Source organism: Fundulus heteroclitus, unplaced genomic scaffold (assembly GCF_011125445.2).
Source record: "Fundulus heteroclitus isolate FHET01 unplaced genomic scaffold, MU-UCD_Fhet_4.1 scaffold_169, whole genome shotgun sequence".
NCBI lineage: Eukaryota > Metazoa > Chordata > Actinopteri > Cyprinodontiformes > Fundulidae > Fundulus > Fundulus heteroclitus.
The window spans coordinates 115,536-132,790 of NW_023396581.1; the positions used below are offsets into that span (position 1 = coordinate 115,536).

Consider the following 17,255-nt stretch of genomic DNA (forward strand, 5'->3'; position numbering starts at 1 on the left):
ACACACACACACACACACACACTTGCGCTGCTGCGTCATCCTCCCGCGCACACACTTCACACCAAAGCGCTTAGAGAAGCCGGCAGATTGAAACTCAGTCTAATCATGTTTGTGTCGCTGAGTTCAGCAGCAAACATCACATTCTGCCCATGAAAAGCGCCATTATCATCATCATCATCATCATCAGGAGGATTTATTTTCATTTTCCCACCGATATGGACAGCTTGCTTCGGCTGGGAATGTCTTCCCCCTGAAACACTTGGATTTGTTGTCCGGCTGCAGAGGATGTGTGAGAGAGCTTCCTATAAATACAGACATTACTCGACGCTTTCTAAAAATACAGCCGTGCACACAATAGTAAAGGAAATGCTGATTGATGGTGACCGAAACCGAGTCAAAATAGACCTGGATGACGTCACACACCTAACATAGACTGCAGAATAAGGAGGGGACATTTAGATTACATATTTAATGTTCATTACAGGCCTGATGAAGATGAAAATGCCAACCAATCAGCTGTCGACTTAACGCAAAATCATCCCCGGTAATTACCTCCTCACTTTAAACCACGTGTTTTAAATGTAGGCCAATACTTTTAAGAGGCCAACATGCAAACATAAACCGCACATATCCTTTTTTTTTTTTTTTTTAAATCCAACGATCAAAATGAAAGCCCCGACTTTTCTTTGCATGCGGCCGACAGAGGGCGCTATAGCACCACCTCTTATTTGCATAAGTGTTCTTTCCTGCTGTCCGTTCCTGGCATCGTTTAAAGTTGTTCGCGAAATTTCTGCCAACATTTGCTGCAATGATCAATAGAATAACAACAATGAAAATGATGCAAGCCTTAAGCACAACGATTTTTTTTATTGAAAGTGTGAGACAACTCCAAAAAAAAAAAAAAAAAAAAAAGGAAAACCAGCATAAACAAGACAGTTCCATCTTTAAATATATTTATGAGTATGAATGTTGCGCTCATAAGAGGAACTCTTGACTTTAATAAAATAACCTGAGGTGTTTTTTTCTCTCTTTGAATCCGTGCGGACTTCTTCTCGTTCCTCTCTATTTGTTGGTGAATGTGGACAAAAACATGGCACACTCGTCCCCTAAAATAATGTTAAAATAATAAAAAAAAATCTGTGATGCCCCATACAGTTGTTTGTATTTTTCCCAAACCAACAAGCGCTAAATAGCTCCAATTTACAGTATATGTTCATGTAAAATAGGGAGGTGGGGGCCAATGAAGACGGGGGTCAGGAAAGGAAACAAAAAAAAAAAAAAATCAATTTGAAGTATATATACACGCTAATATACAGCACTGAATAAATTAAAACCAATTGCATATTCTTGTTGTTAGCTTTATTTACAGAAAATTTTAATTACATAAATAGTTCAGAAAGAATATTTCTGGCATGAAATCGTAGGCTAATATTTGCCACCTCAGCTGGGCCTGCTGAACCTCATGGGGCTGGTGCTGGCGCCCAGCGGGGAGCGGACCGTCACTATCAGACGGAACTTTTACCTTCCATCCCTTTTTGTGAAATAAGCAGACCTGCCATTAATAGGCTCTCGTTCAAGGCTCGGTTTTGCAAAAAAAAAAAAAAAAAAAAAAAAGAAAAATAAAGTTGGATGCGGAAAGCTTTAAATGCAGCATAGGTGTGTGCAGCTGCAGGTTCAGACAGGTTCCTGCCATACGTGGGCCCCTCCAGGGCCTCTGTGGTTCATCCCTAACACCAGCACAGCTACTCTGTTTCACATCCTTGAACTGAAGTGGTTAACTTTTCATTAGACATTTAATTGTCAGAATTCTATCGTCTCCACATTCTTTTGGTATTTAATTAGAGTTTTTTTTTTCTCCATTATTTTGAGTTTATTTTAACAGATGAAGAAAAGCATCATGATGTACCTGGTGGGGCTGGGGAGAGCCTGTCAAGCAGCAGGACTCTGTGGCGGCTGTGGTGAAAATGTCTTACAGATATTCCCCCTGTAATCCAGTCAGCTCGATAGGAAACCTTCAACACTTGTGAATAAAAAAAAAAAAAAAACGATTTATTATAATGACATAGACTATATTTTTTGTGTACCCGCAGCTTTGTTCTGAAAATATTTTTGTAATTAGTCTTCATTGATTCGCCTCTGTCCAACCCTCATGTCAGTCTCTGTGATGTGCTGTACAGGACGTATGCACCCAAAGTTCTCTGGTATTCAGGACAAGTCTTTATCCCAGACACAAAGTCCTCATCACTTGGGAGAGTCTGCATTAGAAGAGGGCTCCCTTTGCCCCTCCAGACCACTGACCAGTCTCTGGATGCTCTGCAGCTCATTTACAGAGTCCTTCATGGAGGATTTGGGGGAGACCACCCTTCCACCCGATCCTCCAGTCTTATGGTTGCTGTGGTGATCAGGGACCGGGCTGGACTCCCTGCTGCCGGGTTTTGAGGACTCTGAGCCCAGGCTGAGGCTGCTGGGCAGGCCGGTGGTGAGCAAGCTGGAGCTCTGCGGCAGTGACACGGGGAGCTGGTAGGGATTGAAGCGTAGGCGGGGACGGGATGAGCCCAGGAAGGGATTCCTAGAGAGCGGGTTGGAGGTGCTGGTGGCCGGGAGCGCCGAGGCTGAAGCCGCCGCCGCTGCAGCTGCCATGTAGGTGTATGGATACGGGAAAAGACCTCCAAAAGGAGGCATGGGGATGCCCTGCAAGATAGAAGAGGAACTATTTAGAGAAACATTTGGATTGATCAGGATTTGTAATTTTTTTTTTAATTATTCATTTGAGAGATTTCAAAGGCAGGACTGGTCTGACATCAAAGCAATAAACATCTTTATGTTCTGAGCGGCCGTCTGAACCAAGAGGTCTATTCTATAAACTAGAAAAACATGTATTTATGAGTAGAGTTTTGGTAGATTCTTCTGATCCACAATAAATACCCAGAAGTTCTAGATCATCATGCATTTTACTGCTCATTCTTACAGCCTCAACTCAAGGACCTGCTGATTCATGGCAGGTTAACTCCTGGTATGTAAAGGACTGCAGGAGGAGGTCTGAATAAACAGTAACGAGCCTAAGAAGGGAAAACCTAGCCTGTCTACACTCCCAGGCCGGAGCGCTGGGTTTTCTGCTTTGCTGCTATCAGATAAGGCCTGCAGAGGTGCAGCATTTTCAGTCTGGGTGACCTTCCTTACCTGAGAGGCAAGCATGTGCTGAGACAGATGGAAAGGGAAGGGGTTGGGGGTTCCTCCGGTGCCTTGGGCGGAGAGGCTGCCGTTTTCCAAACCACTTGCTCCAGAGACAGAGGCCAGTAGATGGCCCATTCCCATAGCAGAAAAGGCTCCAGGGGCCATGGCAAACTGGCCGGGATGAAACAAAAGCGGCGATCCGGTGTTCAGGGGGTTAAAGAACTGCTGACTGTGAAGCCCAGACAGAGCCAGGCTTTGTAAGTGACCTGGGCTGAAGTGCGAGGGGCTCTCAGTTTGGACCACTAGAGGGGAGAAGGTGTCTTTACTGGCACTGTTGCCTCCAGCCTCAGAGTCCTTTGTCAACACCTCTGTGGTGTCCTTCCTGTGCCTGCTCTCTGCTTTGTCCTTTTCTAGATTCCTTATGCTGAACGGGGATTCATCCTTCTTTTCAGCACTGGGCCGTTCCCTTACACGCTCCTCACACCTGGAGCTGTAGGGGGACACGGGTTCGGGCCCTGGGCTGTTGGAGGCTGTGCAGCGCTCGTCGTGCTGCTCCAGCTCCTGCTCACTGTCTGTGCACGCTTTCTCATCTGAAACAGAGGAAATAAAAGGACGCGTAAGCCCAGCTCCCCACCACACAAATACACGGCAAAATAAAAAAACAACAACCACACAATTGCAAAATCTACTCAAAAACTGTGGCCCCACCTATTCAGAAAATATTATGTAGCCTGCGTTTTAAATCCATGCCCAGTTTTTTTTTTGGTAGTTTGGTTTAGTGTGAACATTTTTAATTGGCTCAAAATAAATGTTTTTTTTAAGGAAAGGAAGTAAGCAATGGAATTACGCACAGTTTGTAATACAGGGTTTTCATACATTAGCTGCAAAAATGTGTCCAATGAATTGGATGGAGGGAAAATATGTTTCTAAATTATTTTAAAATGTTCGCAAACAAAAAGCTGAAAAAAAGCTTGTCAAAATTTGTAAATACGATTCCAAACATGATCAGTATTAATAATAATAATAATAATAATAATAATAATAATAATAATAATAATAATAATAATAATAATAATAATAATAATAATAATAATAATAATAATAATAATAATAGCTGGATTATGACATAATTGTGAGTAAATATGATTAATCTGATTTGATGAATAATAGAAATAGCATATGAACTTCACAGCTCATACAGGGGTCCCATACAAACGGACACATAATAACAGGTATTTCTCACCTCGGCTGGGCCTGCTGAACCTTAGCGGGCTGGTGCTGGCGCCCAGCGGGGAGTGGACCGGGTCCCGGCCGCCCTGAGGCTCACTGGAGGAGGCGTCCGAATCAGCGCCCTCCCGGTCCGCTTTGCACTGGTCCTCATACATCCGCAGCGAAGGCATAGTCAGCTGTTTCCTGCAATAATAATAATAATAATAATAATAATAATAATAATAATAATAATAATAATAATAATAATAATAATAATATAGAGGAACGCGCATGCGCTCATGCAGTTGTTTTGCAGGTATTGGGTCGGTACCTTTTCTCCCTCCTGCCGTTGCCCGTGTCCCTGAATCCTTTGGCGAAAGGGTTGTTGTCAATTTTCAGCTGCGTTATCTGTCCAAAAAAACACAAACAAGAATACTTTTATGACCCGAGTGGTACCCTTTTTTTAAGGGCAACACGGCTGGTTCCGCCAGCTGGTTTCTGATGAAGGAACACGGTGTCGGGCTTGGAAGGGCCTAGAAGCGGGCCGCAGCCACCGCTGGCCTTGATTTGCATAATTAATAAAGGTGTCAAATGGGGGCGTTTTTTTCGATGGGCCCCCAGAGGCAAATTCTGCCACATAATGTTTACTTATGGCGCTATAGTCAGGAAGGGAAAAAAACGGTGTAGTACTGGAACAAAGTATTAATAGATATGAATTATTAATATTGCGGCTTTGGATCATAGCAGCAAATGCCACGTGTTCTGAACGGGACCGATTCTGTGCCGACCCGTGAGCCACGTTTTTGGAGGCTCCTGGTGGCCTGCGGCGCTTCGGGCATTTTCCAGTGAGGACAGACAGCAGCTTCTGTCCACCCCGGGCTTTTTAACTGCCCTCTAATCGATGGGGACTCCTAGAAACAAGCGTTTACTACCCCCACCCACCGCCGGCACCGTGGACGCACACCCAAATTAGCCCGACGACTTCAGATAAAGACGCACAAAGGGGACTCCGTCATGGCGATAATGTTATCCAATAAACATTTATTCTAAATGTGAATTCAAATATGACGGACGCGTTAGAATAAAGAGCCCACGAGAAAAGAAAGTAAATAACTAAATATATAAAGGTCAAATCAGCCATATTTAATTCCGCATAATAATAAAGCAAACACTGTGGCATTTACACGCTCAATTTCTCCATCCTGGCCCAATGCTGGGTCCATACCGACTGGAAACACGCGGCACCGACCCAGTCTGAAACCCACGGCCAGATAAATCTGCTCCACGCACAAATCCAAGCAATTAAAAAAGCAAGTGGAACATGGGAGTCCTCAGCAGGGAAATTAGGCGACCTACAAAATCAGATTAAGTCTTCAGGGTTTTGGCGGCGGGGGGAGGGGGTGGATGCATGCATGCAGGACATTTATTATGCAGAGCAGAGCGGCCATATTAGGGGCCGCGGGCGGCGCACGGCGCGGCTGCAGCGGCTGCAGCGGCTCACCTTGTCGTTCTGGTAGGCTGTCACCGCCACGAACTCGGTCTCCGGGAACACGTAGGTTCTAAAGGTGCTGTAGGGCAGCTTCAGGATGTCGTTGGCCCGCACTATGTGGAACCGGGGCTGGTACTTGTGCATGGAGTTCAGGATGGTCTGGACCAACACACACAAAAGAGCCCAGCTTTGGAGTAAATATCAGAGCATGTCTGAGGCTGCATATGCACTTAGCCTTGCTCTCATAATTACTATGCACACACACTTTGTCTCTAATTAGCTCAGGGCAAAGAGAAAGAAGCAGAGCAGGCCACACATGTTGTCATGAGGCATCAGAACCACACACAAAAAATAAATATTTCAATTATGGGAATAGAAAAAAAAAATACATTTAAATTGCGCACATTTCCACAGTATTTTAGAAATTATTTTGCAGATAATTATTGAGAAGCACTTTATTTCTAAATTCTAAAAATAAAATATAAACACACGCAAAACAGCAGTAATTAGGAAAAAAATGGGTTATCTATGTAGAATATTTAAAAGCATGGAAGCAGAAATTTATCGAGCAGCCGCCTGTAGTCTTCACAATAACCTGCAGCTGCTGTTTGCAGCCATTTACCCTCAGCTCCTAAAGCTGCTACTTTAAACAACAGCACGCTTTATATATATATATATATATATATATATATATATATATATATATATATATATATATATATATATATATATATATAGATCTGTCTGCCTTTCCCACACATTTGATGTGGTTGGTCTCTGAGCCGAACTGATAACACCACCTCCTCCTGGTCCCGCTAACTCTGGCCCAGATGAGCCGCTGCCGTTTCAGCGCTCCCTGCGCAGGAACAGGATGCAGCCCTGATCCAAGGAGCTGCCGCGCAGGAGCCCCAACGACACAACTAAGCTCTGGAAACTTGGACGCACGCGAAGTAGCAGAGCAGATTTGGGGTTGCATTTTATTTATTTTCATTTAATTTAGCATTTCGAATATTTTGTCTCCTAATGCTTTCCTGACGCTGACATACTTCCCACTTCATAAAACTGGATCCTAAGCTTAAAACACACCATTAACACCGTCCTAGCCAGCCCACACTCCCACATAAAACGAAGGACTCCGCCAACTCATCCACTTTCATACTGATTTAGGTTGCTTACAAATCCGTGCTTGTCCGAGATGTTGTTGGTCAGCTTGAGTTTGTGGAAGGCAACAGGCTTGGCCATCCACTGCTCGCCGGTGGCCGGGCTGTCCGGGTGGATGTACATCCTCTTGGGCATCTCCGGGTCGGCCTTGCCCGCCACCATCCAGCGGGAGTTGTGGAACTTGTAGCGGCAGTCGTCCGCCGCCACGATGTCCATCAGCAGGATGTATTTGGCTTTTTTATCCAGGCCGTTTATTCGCACCTTGAAGGGGGGAAACATCCTCCTGTAGAGGAGGAGAAAGAGGGGAAGTCAGCGCGCCGCTCAACCTGAGACGCAGTGGAGATGGACGCAGGAAAACCTGACCAGCTGTCCCGTTTGATTCTTTTAGCACAGAGAAAAATCCACACTGTGTCTGTTCGTGTGTGTGTGTGTGTGTGTGTGTGTGTGTGTGTGTGTGTGTGTGTGTGTGTGTGTGTGTGTGTGTGTGTGTGTGTGTGTGTGTGTGTGTGTGTGTGTGTGTGTGTGTGTGTGTGTGTGTGTGTGTGTTGTCCAGCAGAGAATTTAAGAGCACACATCTTCACCTCTCTGCGTTTTGAAGTGACAGCCTGTTTATAAAAGCCAGAAGCTCGGCTGTCTCCATGAATGCAGATGTGAAGATAAAAGCCGATAAAAGCTCGCAACACAATCCCTGGAAAATACCGCAAATATGCCCTCTGATCCCTCTGATGGGCCAAAATCACACCGTGTGTGTTTGCAAATAAAGCAGAGTTTTAGCCCATACACAGCTAACGGTCCCAAAAAAAGAAAAAAAGAAAAGAAAGAAAGAAAAAAATAGCCAAGCAGAACAGGAACTACATCTAAACTAGTGCGTTTGGGTTTGTGGTTCGAGCTCAACCTGGTGTGTTCTTCAAGTGTCCCTCTGGTTGGTTTTCTGCATTTTAACAGCAGCTCAGACTATCATCTGCTGGCGAAGGCCTGACGCAGAGTTTAATGTTTACCAGCAGCTTGGATCTAACAAGCTGTGGATGTTTTCTGGCTTTAAGCGAGGGATCTTAACGGGAACCGGAGCCCCGTAAGAGAACTAATCAGAACTCTCAGGAATTCTTACCTTCCGGACTTGGTAATAACCATCTCCGTCCCGAGTTTATGAAACTGGTCCCAAAGATCCTTGGCTTCCAGCGTCACTTTGGGGTCGTCGTCCACTTCCTCCTCGGGCTCCAGGCTCTTCATGCTGCGCAGATGAGCCGCCTGATGGTGGCTGAGGGCCGGGTGGAGCCCAGCCTCCGCCGCCCCGGCCAGGCCGTGCTCAGGGATGGGCTTGGTGAGCGCCCCGGGAGGAAGGCTGAGCGCCGGGAAGAAGGAAGGCTGCGCGGCCGCTAGGAAGGCGGACATGGGGAAGTCGGTCGGCCGGTGTGGGTGGAAAGGGTGATAAGCCATTGCAGTCCCTGTAAAAACTGGATCTCTCATCGGTGCATCCACAAAAAGCGAAGTGAAACGACGATGGATGTTTTGGTGCTATCTCCGCCCCGATCCGGAGCCCGCGGAGCTCTGCGCGTCGATGGCAGAGAATGTGTGTGAAGCGGCGCAGACGGCAGCAGCCTCTGGCCAAAAACACTCGGCGTGTTGTCGGGTAGAAGAAACCAGCCCAGAGTTGCCGCTGACGTCTAGTTTTTCCTGCGGTGCCTCGGCTTCGTCCCTCAGTGTCGGCTGCGCCCGGCTGCGCTATGTCTCCTCTGCTTGAGTCATTCCACCCTGACTGGAGAGATGTGGCCCTGTTCACTGCTGATCTGTTACTATCTCACATGTCCTTCCTGCCTCCATCCCCAGCACTAATGAACCAAGCCCCTTTGATTGCTGATTTTACGCTTTCTGGACCAATTGCGGGCCCCTATAGGCGTGGTTCTGACAGCTCCGGCCAGACTCTAGGAGAGAAAAGGAGGAGGGGTGGAGGGGCAAGAAGGTGTCGGAAGCATTAGCAGTAAGAAAACATGTCAACAGAATAAAATATTAACCAATGACAGGAAAGATCGGGAAATCCCACCCCCATTTCCAAGCCAAACACCGGGTCAGCCCTCAGTGCTTGGCCGGTGGAGGAATCACCTCTCTCGGCTTGCCTTTTTAGAATGTCGCCTCCGGAAAAAAAAAGCAACCTGTCCACCGACTGATTGTCTAAATACTCACCTTTATTCAGGGGAGCAGCTCTGCTGCTTCACAGTCCCGGTTTGAGAACAGGAAATCCTCGACTCGCAGCTATCTGCTGAGCATTCCGGACAGACTGCGCGCTGCAGCCGCGCTCCATGTCATAACACTGTAGTTATTCCGCCGGCTCTCCGGGGCGCTTAGGCTGGATCTGCTTCGCGCTGTCCCGCTTGGGTTAGCTGAGGCTCGCCTCAGACGCCCCAGCCTCTCCGAGGGGAGAGCCTTTCAGCCGGGCTGTGTTTCCTGGTCCGGAGAGGCAGCGGCGGCGCACTGGGGGCTGGAAGAGGCGCAAACTGCGTTAAAAAAGAAAAGAAAAAAAAGAGGAAACGAAATGATGCACGATGAATGTAGTCTGAGACAAAGTTCAGGGAGGAAGAAAGCGGTGAGTGTCCATTTCAGTAAAATTCTTCCTTGTTTGGTCGCTTAAAGTTTATGGAACTTTTTTTTTTCTTCTAATCTCTAGATCGTGTTTTTGTAATTGCAATTTCGTGCTGCGCAGCTTCGCGCTGAGGTTTCCTTCTGCGTCGCTTCTACTTCCACATCAAACAGGCGCGGCGGCGACATGATTTAGTGCTGAGTGGGAGCTGAGAACAGGCCGCAGCAGTGCGGGATCTCCGGCGCGGTGATCTGGTCAAACGGCGCGGACTGCTGCCGGGGAGGGGGGGCTCCCGCAGCCAGGCACCGGCCTCCAGACGCGCGGCTCCCCTCAGCCTCTGCAGCGCCGCGGCTCCCGCCGAAGCCGGACTCGGTTAGTTAGCGAGCCGCCCGGCGCCAGTCGGCTGATGCGCCGCAACGAGAACAACCTCCTGTCTCTTAGTATTCACCCTCCAGTGCTGCATGTGCGAGCCCCTCCGGCCCCCTGCGCCGCCTCATCTGCGGCTCCGCTCCACTTCTCCGCCTCGGTCATGACTCGGTGTCAGATGTGAGCGGTCTTTTTCTCGTCCTCCTCGCAGAAGCAGCTGCTCTGCTTGGGCCACAGGCGTCAGTTAGAGAACAAAAAGAGAAACAAAAAGCGACCATCTCCCCGAACGAGACCGTCAGAGACTACTGCGTATTTCCTATGAAGCCTGGCGCGGCGTCGCGTCGCCGCCGCTTCCGCTGACAGCCGCTGAAAAACCTATCGCTGGCTCCAAAATAGTTTTGAATATTAGAAATATATTTAACGCTCAAATGAACACAGGATTGATGTCTTATCTTTAAGCGCTACGTCCATTATCTAAGTGTAAAAAAACAAACCCATCAAAACAGGGAAAAAAGTGCTTCAGTCGGGCAAAACTAAATATTTAACCCCCCTTAAAAAATCCCGCAGCTGTTAAATAAACACACATGAATTGTTTGCACATCTCCACTGCGGTGCACACTTGTTGCTGGGATTCTTCCGAGCTTCTGCAGCTATGTGCAAGCAGCGAGTTTGCGGCTCAGACAGGAGCAGCTCCACCAGAGCCATACCTGTGCTGCGAGTAAGAGCGCGGCTGTGGGATAAGAATGAGAATAATAATCATTTCACCCATTCTTTATTGGAGATGAAAGCCCCCTAAAATCCCTGTACAATGTCAATAAATATATCCAAGGAGTCCTCAGAGTTCTCTGGGCTGAGGCCGCACCTGACTGCTGGAGAGGCGCACCTTCAGACCTGTGGGTTTGGCAGGGACGAAGGAGCGGCGGATTTATTTTTTTTTGGTTGTTTTCAAAGCTGATCACTCCTTCACTGAGAGGGAAAAATTAGCAACATATGGGGAAGGATAACGGTTTTTCTGCCGGAAAACTCAGCTGGATAATTGTATCAACAATGCTGGTGCAAATTAGTCACCATTTATTTGTTCTGTGCCCTCGAACGGCAGAGAAATCTCCATTACGCGCGATTTAAAAGTCATTAAGTCGAAGGCGGACTGCTGGTAATTCTCGGGGCTGTGCGTTGACAGATTAACACATCCTCTGTGTTGGGGATTAATGCAAGCAGACAGTAAATTTGCTTCTAAGACCCGTTCTTTGGGCACATGTGGGAGCTGTGGATGTGCAGCAGAGCCCAGAAAGGCGCGAACCCAACTCACTTTCTGAGACTGATGTTCCTGATAGTCAACAATAGCACCAGAGCAAATGATCATGATTTCATTGAGAATAAGCGCTGTCGGAAGCTTAGATACGAGACATCGGATCCTGCTGCAGATGGAGCTCATATTTAAAGAGAAATTAACTGCTTGCGTGATGCTTTTCATACAGGAAGTTGGCAAAAGCTTTTCTGTAAGTGTGTCCTTGATTTGCCCGCTCAATACGGCTCAGTACAGTTGCAGATGTGGAAATGCGCGTAAAAAGCTGATGCTGTCTGCCTCACCGGACCCCTTGGATCAACGATCCGGGCCAAAGGCGCTCTAATTACAATACAACCGGACGGTTTTGCGCCATATTCGTCCATAATCAAGTATTGTTGTTTTGTTCCTCTCCTAGACATTGTTCCCTTCTTCCTTTCATCTCTCCATCTTCTCCTCCCATCTCCCTACATCATCTCTCCGGCTATATTTAGCGGCTAGACTGAGGCCTTGGCGCCAGACCGTTTAAGACCTGTCAAAGTCCCTCATATTTCCCCTTGTCACATGGACCAGCGGCCCTCTCCTCCTCCTTCTCCTCCTTTTCTCTCTTCCTCCTCCTTCTTCCTCCCCACTCCGCCCATTGCGACCAGCCCTCCTCTCCCTGTCTTCTCCCCTGCTTCATCTATTCCTTCTTCTCCTCCTCTTCACCATCCTCACGCTCCTGTTCTTTTCCATGTTTTATGAAATCAGCCCAAACTTGTGAAAGAGCGCCCCTTTTATCCCCTTAAACGTGCGCAAACAAGCACTCTAGTTGTATTGTTAGCGGGAAAGCGACGCGCTGTTCGGAGATCAGCGTGACACCTACATGAACCCATCTCTGTAGTAACCCAGACGTTGTCAGTGGAAGTGACTTAGTGATGAATCCACACTGATCCTCCTATCTGCTGTTCTCCAGCGGATCCCCAGCCCAGCGACAGGTGGGACACCAGGTGGGGGCGCTATGGTGACCCCCGGAAGCCAGAGCCGGGTGACGGAGGCGTCACATCAGCCGTAGACAGTCTGAGGAGGTCTGATCAGGTTCAGTGTCACGGAGTGTCAGAGAAACGGTGCTCCTTCACACTGACCGAGCAGGATTCATTTCAGCCATCCTCATCAGTGGATGGCCGGGAGCACGAACTGATCCCAGGCATGTGCAAAAAGCTCCCGCAGGTGAAGTCTGTCAGAGGCATGCTGAATAGGAAAAAAGAAAAAGAAAAGAAAACCCGTGGGTCTTTATTATTATAAAAGTAAAGCTAAACTATATATATATATATATATATATATATATATATATATATATATATATATATATATATATATATATATATATATATATATACATATATTGTGCTGACTTAGAACATCGGATTTTTTGTTTTTTATCTTCTATCCATTTTTTATTACTGCTGTTATTTTTTCTAAATGCAACACCTTAAACTGATTTTTACACAACTAACAAAATAGACCCGTCTTCAGTTTTTATACCTAATAATCCTGTCTGTAAGAATCTAGTTTTACAATTTAGTCAGTGCTATGCTCCTTTAAATATATTTTTTGAAACGATAAAAATTTATTTTAAAATTGTAATGCTTTTTTTTGTATCATAGTGCGTTCTTGTGCAACAGCGACTTGTCGTGAATAAAAAAGTTCATCAATTAAAGCCGCAGCGCTCAGCAGAGGCCAGAGACGCTCTTAGAATTACTTTCCGCTCTAATCACGAAACTTTGGAGCTGCGGCTCTAAAGTTTTACCGCTGCCGGCTAAAATTATGACATTCCGACTTTCGAGACAAAAGAAAGAAGGAGGAAAAAAAAAAAAACGAGCAAAAGTATCTCGCGTGTTTGTGTAAATGTGAAGAAATGTAATTAGCTGCAGCAGATGGAGAGTCTGCTGTACCTGCCGATCTCTGGCCATTTTTACACACACACACACACACACACACACACACACACACACACACACACACACACACACACACACACACACACACACACACACACACACGCGCGCGCGCGCGCGGAGAAACTTCACGTAGCGCCAATCAGCAACACCGAAGGGTCTTTCAAATTTTTTTTATAAAAAATAATAACCTGAATTTAATCGAATCATCCAGACAGATTTTAAATCAGGAACACTGTAAATTTGTCTTAGTAAAATTTACTCAAAAATGTACTCAGAAACAGATAACATTTGGACCCTCTCAAAAAAAAAAGAAAGAAAATCTTCAATTAGAGTAAATTTTACTCAGACAAATTCCCTGTGTAGACTACATATATTCCATTTGATCTCAGTTATTAAAGAATGCAGTAAACTCGGTTTACACACATTTACAATTTTGCTGGATTTGTTTTCTTATCAAAAACCCGGAGAACGGTGTCAATAAAGAGAAATGTGACGTAAAAAAAAAGGCAATAATAAAAATAATACATAAAAATAAAAAAGTATGTCTTTCAGTCAGTTTCCAGTGTGGACCAGCTAACTTCCACATGTAGGTCAGGGGTCAGCAGGCTTTTTACTCCTGCCTCGTTGTGTTGAGCGCGAGTCCCTTTGAAGATAAAGGATTTACGAAATTCTCCAGCTAGAAAATAAATGGAAATTATCTTTATTATAAGTGTGTCTGGTATCAGTTATTAAGTTTTAGGACCAAGGAAATCACAAATAACGTACAAATAAAGTCAATTAATTTTAAATAAATGTTAATGAAAAAGAAAATTAGGAAGCTCAATTAAAAAGATAATGAATTTAAAGGCTGGATAAAAGCAACAAAATAAAAGAAAATACATAGATAAAATAAAATAAAGAAATCCCATGTACTATTAGTGTGATTGTGGAACATGGATGCACTTACGCTCTCAAACCAGATGGAAGACCTGCTATAATTTACATTCCCCTTGCCTGTCTGTACAGAAATCCTGATTATTCTTGTGTCATCTGTGCTCTGAGTTGTTAGGGGCCAGAGCGGAGCTGCTGAAGAACCACAGCTGCAGGTGTCAGACCCTCGGTGTAGGTAACCTGTAGGTGAGTCGGCGTCCAACGTGTCCAAGTTGGCACCTGCAGCTCTCATGCACCCCATGTTTCTTCAGACGCCTCTCAGGGGATTGATGTGGGAGAACGCGACGTTTCATCTCCTGTTGACGGACTCCACTCTAAACAACAGGTTTCTCACCAGGAACCACTGAAGACAGATAAATGGTATCTGTTCTGAATTCACCTGTTGGATTCTCACTTCATCCCTCCAGACAACACCTCAACATCTTTCAAAAAAATAATAATTTCAAAACACAATAGCCAAACAGACATAAAAACAGAAAAGTGGAAAAGTGATCTGACACGGTGTTTTCCTGTTTTTATGCGTGAGTTTCAGCTCCAGGGGGCACGGGTTCTGGTTCTGGTGGAGAGCTGCACACAGCCGTCCTCTCAGGTACGTGGTGAGCATGGAGCTGATTATTCTAAGCTTAGACTCAGCAACTATCTTTCATTTTGCATGTTTTTATCAAAAGGTATGGCTTGTGTATATACATATACAAATAAAAAAAACACCACTAATCTTTGTGTAATCATGTTTTACTTTTATTAGAGGCCTGGGAGTTTTACAAACGGAGTATCTGGCCTGCTAGCAGTGGCTGTGTACTGGTTGAGATGACTTTGGGAGATATTGTCTCATGCTGAGATCTATGTCACCATTTAACCAGAAACTTCAGAGGCAGACCTCTGACTTGTCATGAAGATTAAAGCGTACGTAGGATCCTGCAACATTACGAATATCAGCTTCACCCATTAACAGCTGCTTAAAAAAAAAACCTTTAGCCGTCCTGGGACCTTCCTGGCTAATATGAAGCTGCACAAAAGCAGTTACAGTTTATTAATGCTTACAATCATTTTTGATGGATCGGTGAGAAATGATGTCTCAAAAAGTCATGAAATAAAGAAAAGCAAGAGAAATAATTTCCAAACTTTTTACACCTTCAACTGTCTGTAAAACCTAACTGATAAACCGCACCAAAAAAACAGATGGAAACAATAATAAAAAAAAAAAAAATAGGAAAGCAACAAGCATAAGAGTCCAAACCTGTAAATTAAAAGTTAAGTGAAACACATTTTAATTCATGTTCAGCATTCAGTCTTCTTGAATCAGATAATTCATCTTTAAAAGGCAGCAAAACTTTAGAGTGATTGGAGGGAGGCCTTCTGTCCTCGAAGGGTTGGAGCTCATCATCAAAAAATAAAAAGTGTAAATACTGGTAGAAAAAGCTGCTAAACAATTTAATTTAATTCAATTAAAAAGAAAAATTATTACCGTAAAGCCATAAAAAGTTCTCCACCTTTTTTTTTAAGGAGATTTTAAATAATTTTTGACATGCAATTTTTTTATTTGAATAATAACATTTGTTTCTTTACAATTGATAATCCTTTAACATTGTTTATTATACATTTATACACAATAGCATTTATACTATGCTATCCATACTATGGCTCAGTAAAGACAGTCAGCAATAATCAGAGGTGATCTAATCACAAGAAACTGAATTTATTTAGTTAATGAAAACACAAGATGGGAACGCAGAAGCTGCCAGGAGGCACTTCAACACTGACGGGGCAGCAGGAGTTCCAACCTGTACTGGTGGATGTTTACCTGTGTCTTTGTCTCATGTTTGGACTAAATTGTAAGCTGGAACATTTTCTTCCAAAGAAAACACAGAGGTCTGGAACCTTAATGGAAGTTTGTGTTTTGGTCTGAGGTTTTAGCTCCTGATTGTAAAAGTTATGTTTGGCCCAGAAGAACGGGATGGCCATTGTGAAACATGGTGATGGCAGAATCATGCTCTGGGGTTACCATTGTGACGCCACACTAGACTTTTTGTCAAAGCAGATTAAATATTGAAAAGTTCAAAATACTTTTGACCCTAAACCTTTTTGGTGTTTGACAGCTGGAGATGAGGGATTTTATTCTACAGCCTAACTGAAAATCAAAATAAAATTGGTTAAGTTACTTAATCCATTTCCTCAAGAATATGCAAACATTTGCAATTAGGTTATTGCACATTTTTTTCCTTCTAATAAATTGTCTTGCTCACAGTATGTTAAAGGGGATAAAATCATGAAAATCATTTTAAGTCTCAGAAACCATGGATTTCATCAGGGGTGTGGAGACTTTAGCTGCAGCCAGCCCCCTCCAGCTGAAGCTGTACATGGTTGGTCTTCTGCTCCTTAACCAGGCCCAGAAGCACGTCTTCTTCAGCCGGGACGGTGCCTAGCAGTTAGCTGCCTGGACCCGATTCTGTGCAATCAGGGCTTTAGTGCTGTGCTCCGTCACCATAATTCATGCATTCAAGCTAAAACACACAGTATCCAGTGCAGTGATATGGCAAAATACATTTGTAATAAATGATTAAATGGAGAAAGAGAGCTCATGGTTTGTCATTTATAGCAGAAAAAGTTTAACAATATGGCTGTAATGTTAACAGTGAAATCCGTGCATTCATACCATGTTAACCGCTGTAAGAGCATCTGCCAATAAACTAACCTCTGACTGCAAAGTGGTGTTCTCTTCTTGTTGCACATTAAAGTTTCTTCCGGATGAACTGGCAGAAGACGGCAGCAAGAAGATCCGGCCTTGCAGCATCTCATGAGCAGCTCCTCGCTCTGAACAAGTCAGACTGCAGGATGACTGTTTTCAGATTCCCAGTTTTCTATAAAATGTTTCAGGCAGCGGGTTTTAAAGAGATTCTTTGGTGGCGGCTCAACTCAAGATGTCTTGTTAATTTTAACGAGATAAAACCCCAGCAAACCAATCGCACTGTTGCCAGCTTTAACCTACATCTGGCTGAAGGTTTATTTTGCTGTTAAAAGTTTGAACAGAAGACCACTGGGATTCAGATTAAACAAACAAATAAATGGAGCCTCTTGTTTTTTTTGTTTGTTTTTTTTTTTGGCTCTGTCAGAACAAAGAGCCAGCGC

General features: G+C 44.7%; 1 protein-coding gene and 1 long non-coding RNA gene across 5 annotated transcripts; one reads left to right on the top strand and one right to left on the bottom strand.

Moving 5' to 3' along the window:
- Positions 1-1,344: 1,344 nt before the first annotated feature.
- On the bottom strand, positions 1,345-9,335 carry tbx2b (T-box transcription factor 2b). Of its 2 annotated transcripts, none has more exons than XM_012878791.3 (8): positions 9,215-9,335; positions 8,142-8,955; positions 7,049-7,316; positions 5,885-6,031; positions 4,715-4,791; positions 4,418-4,587; positions 3,181-3,764; positions 1,345-2,691 (listed from the first exon to the last, which is right to left on the bottom strand). In XM_012878791.3, exons 2-8 carry the CDS (start codon positions 8,498-8,500, stop codon positions 2,242-2,244), a joined length of 2,055 nt encoding a protein of 684 aa, XP_012734245.2. In that variant the 5' UTR covers positions 8,501-8,955; positions 9,215-9,335; the 3' UTR covers positions 1,345-2,241. The 2 variants fall into 2 exon arrangements, with proteins under 2 accessions (XP_012734245.2, XP_012734244.2); XM_012878790.3 differs by having other exon boundaries at positions 5,885-6,037.
- Positions 9,336-9,525: 190 nt separating this feature from the next.
- On the top strand, positions 9,526-17,196 carry LOC110369527. 3 transcript variants are annotated; one of them, XR_004928533.1, is made up of 3 exons: positions 9,526-9,614; positions 14,248-14,718; positions 16,865-17,196. It is a non-coding gene; the product is annotated as an uncharacterized LOC110369527 (long non-coding RNA). The 3 variants fall into 3 exon arrangements; XR_002429148.2 differs by lacking the exon at positions 9,526-9,614 and having other exon boundaries at positions 12,675-14,718; XR_002429149.2 differs by lacking the exons at positions 9,526-9,614; positions 16,865-17,196 and adding an exon at positions 15,834-16,834 and having other exon boundaries at positions 12,675-14,718.
- The last annotated feature ends 59 nt before the right edge of the window (positions 17,197-17,255 follow it).

Coding starts and splice junctions, on each gene's coding strand:
- tbx2b (XM_012878790.3), bottom strand. CDS start 8,500: ATGAGAGATCCAGTTTTTACAGGGACTGCAATGGCTTATCACCCTTTC. Junction 6,038..7,048: donor TCTCGGACAAGCACGGATTT/GTAAGCAACCTA, acceptor TTGTGTGTGTTG/GTCCAGACCATCCTGAACTC. Junction 4,588..4,714: donor AACGGCAGGAGGGAGAAAAG/GTACCGACCCAA, acceptor TTATTATTGCAG/GAAACAGCTGACTATGCCTT.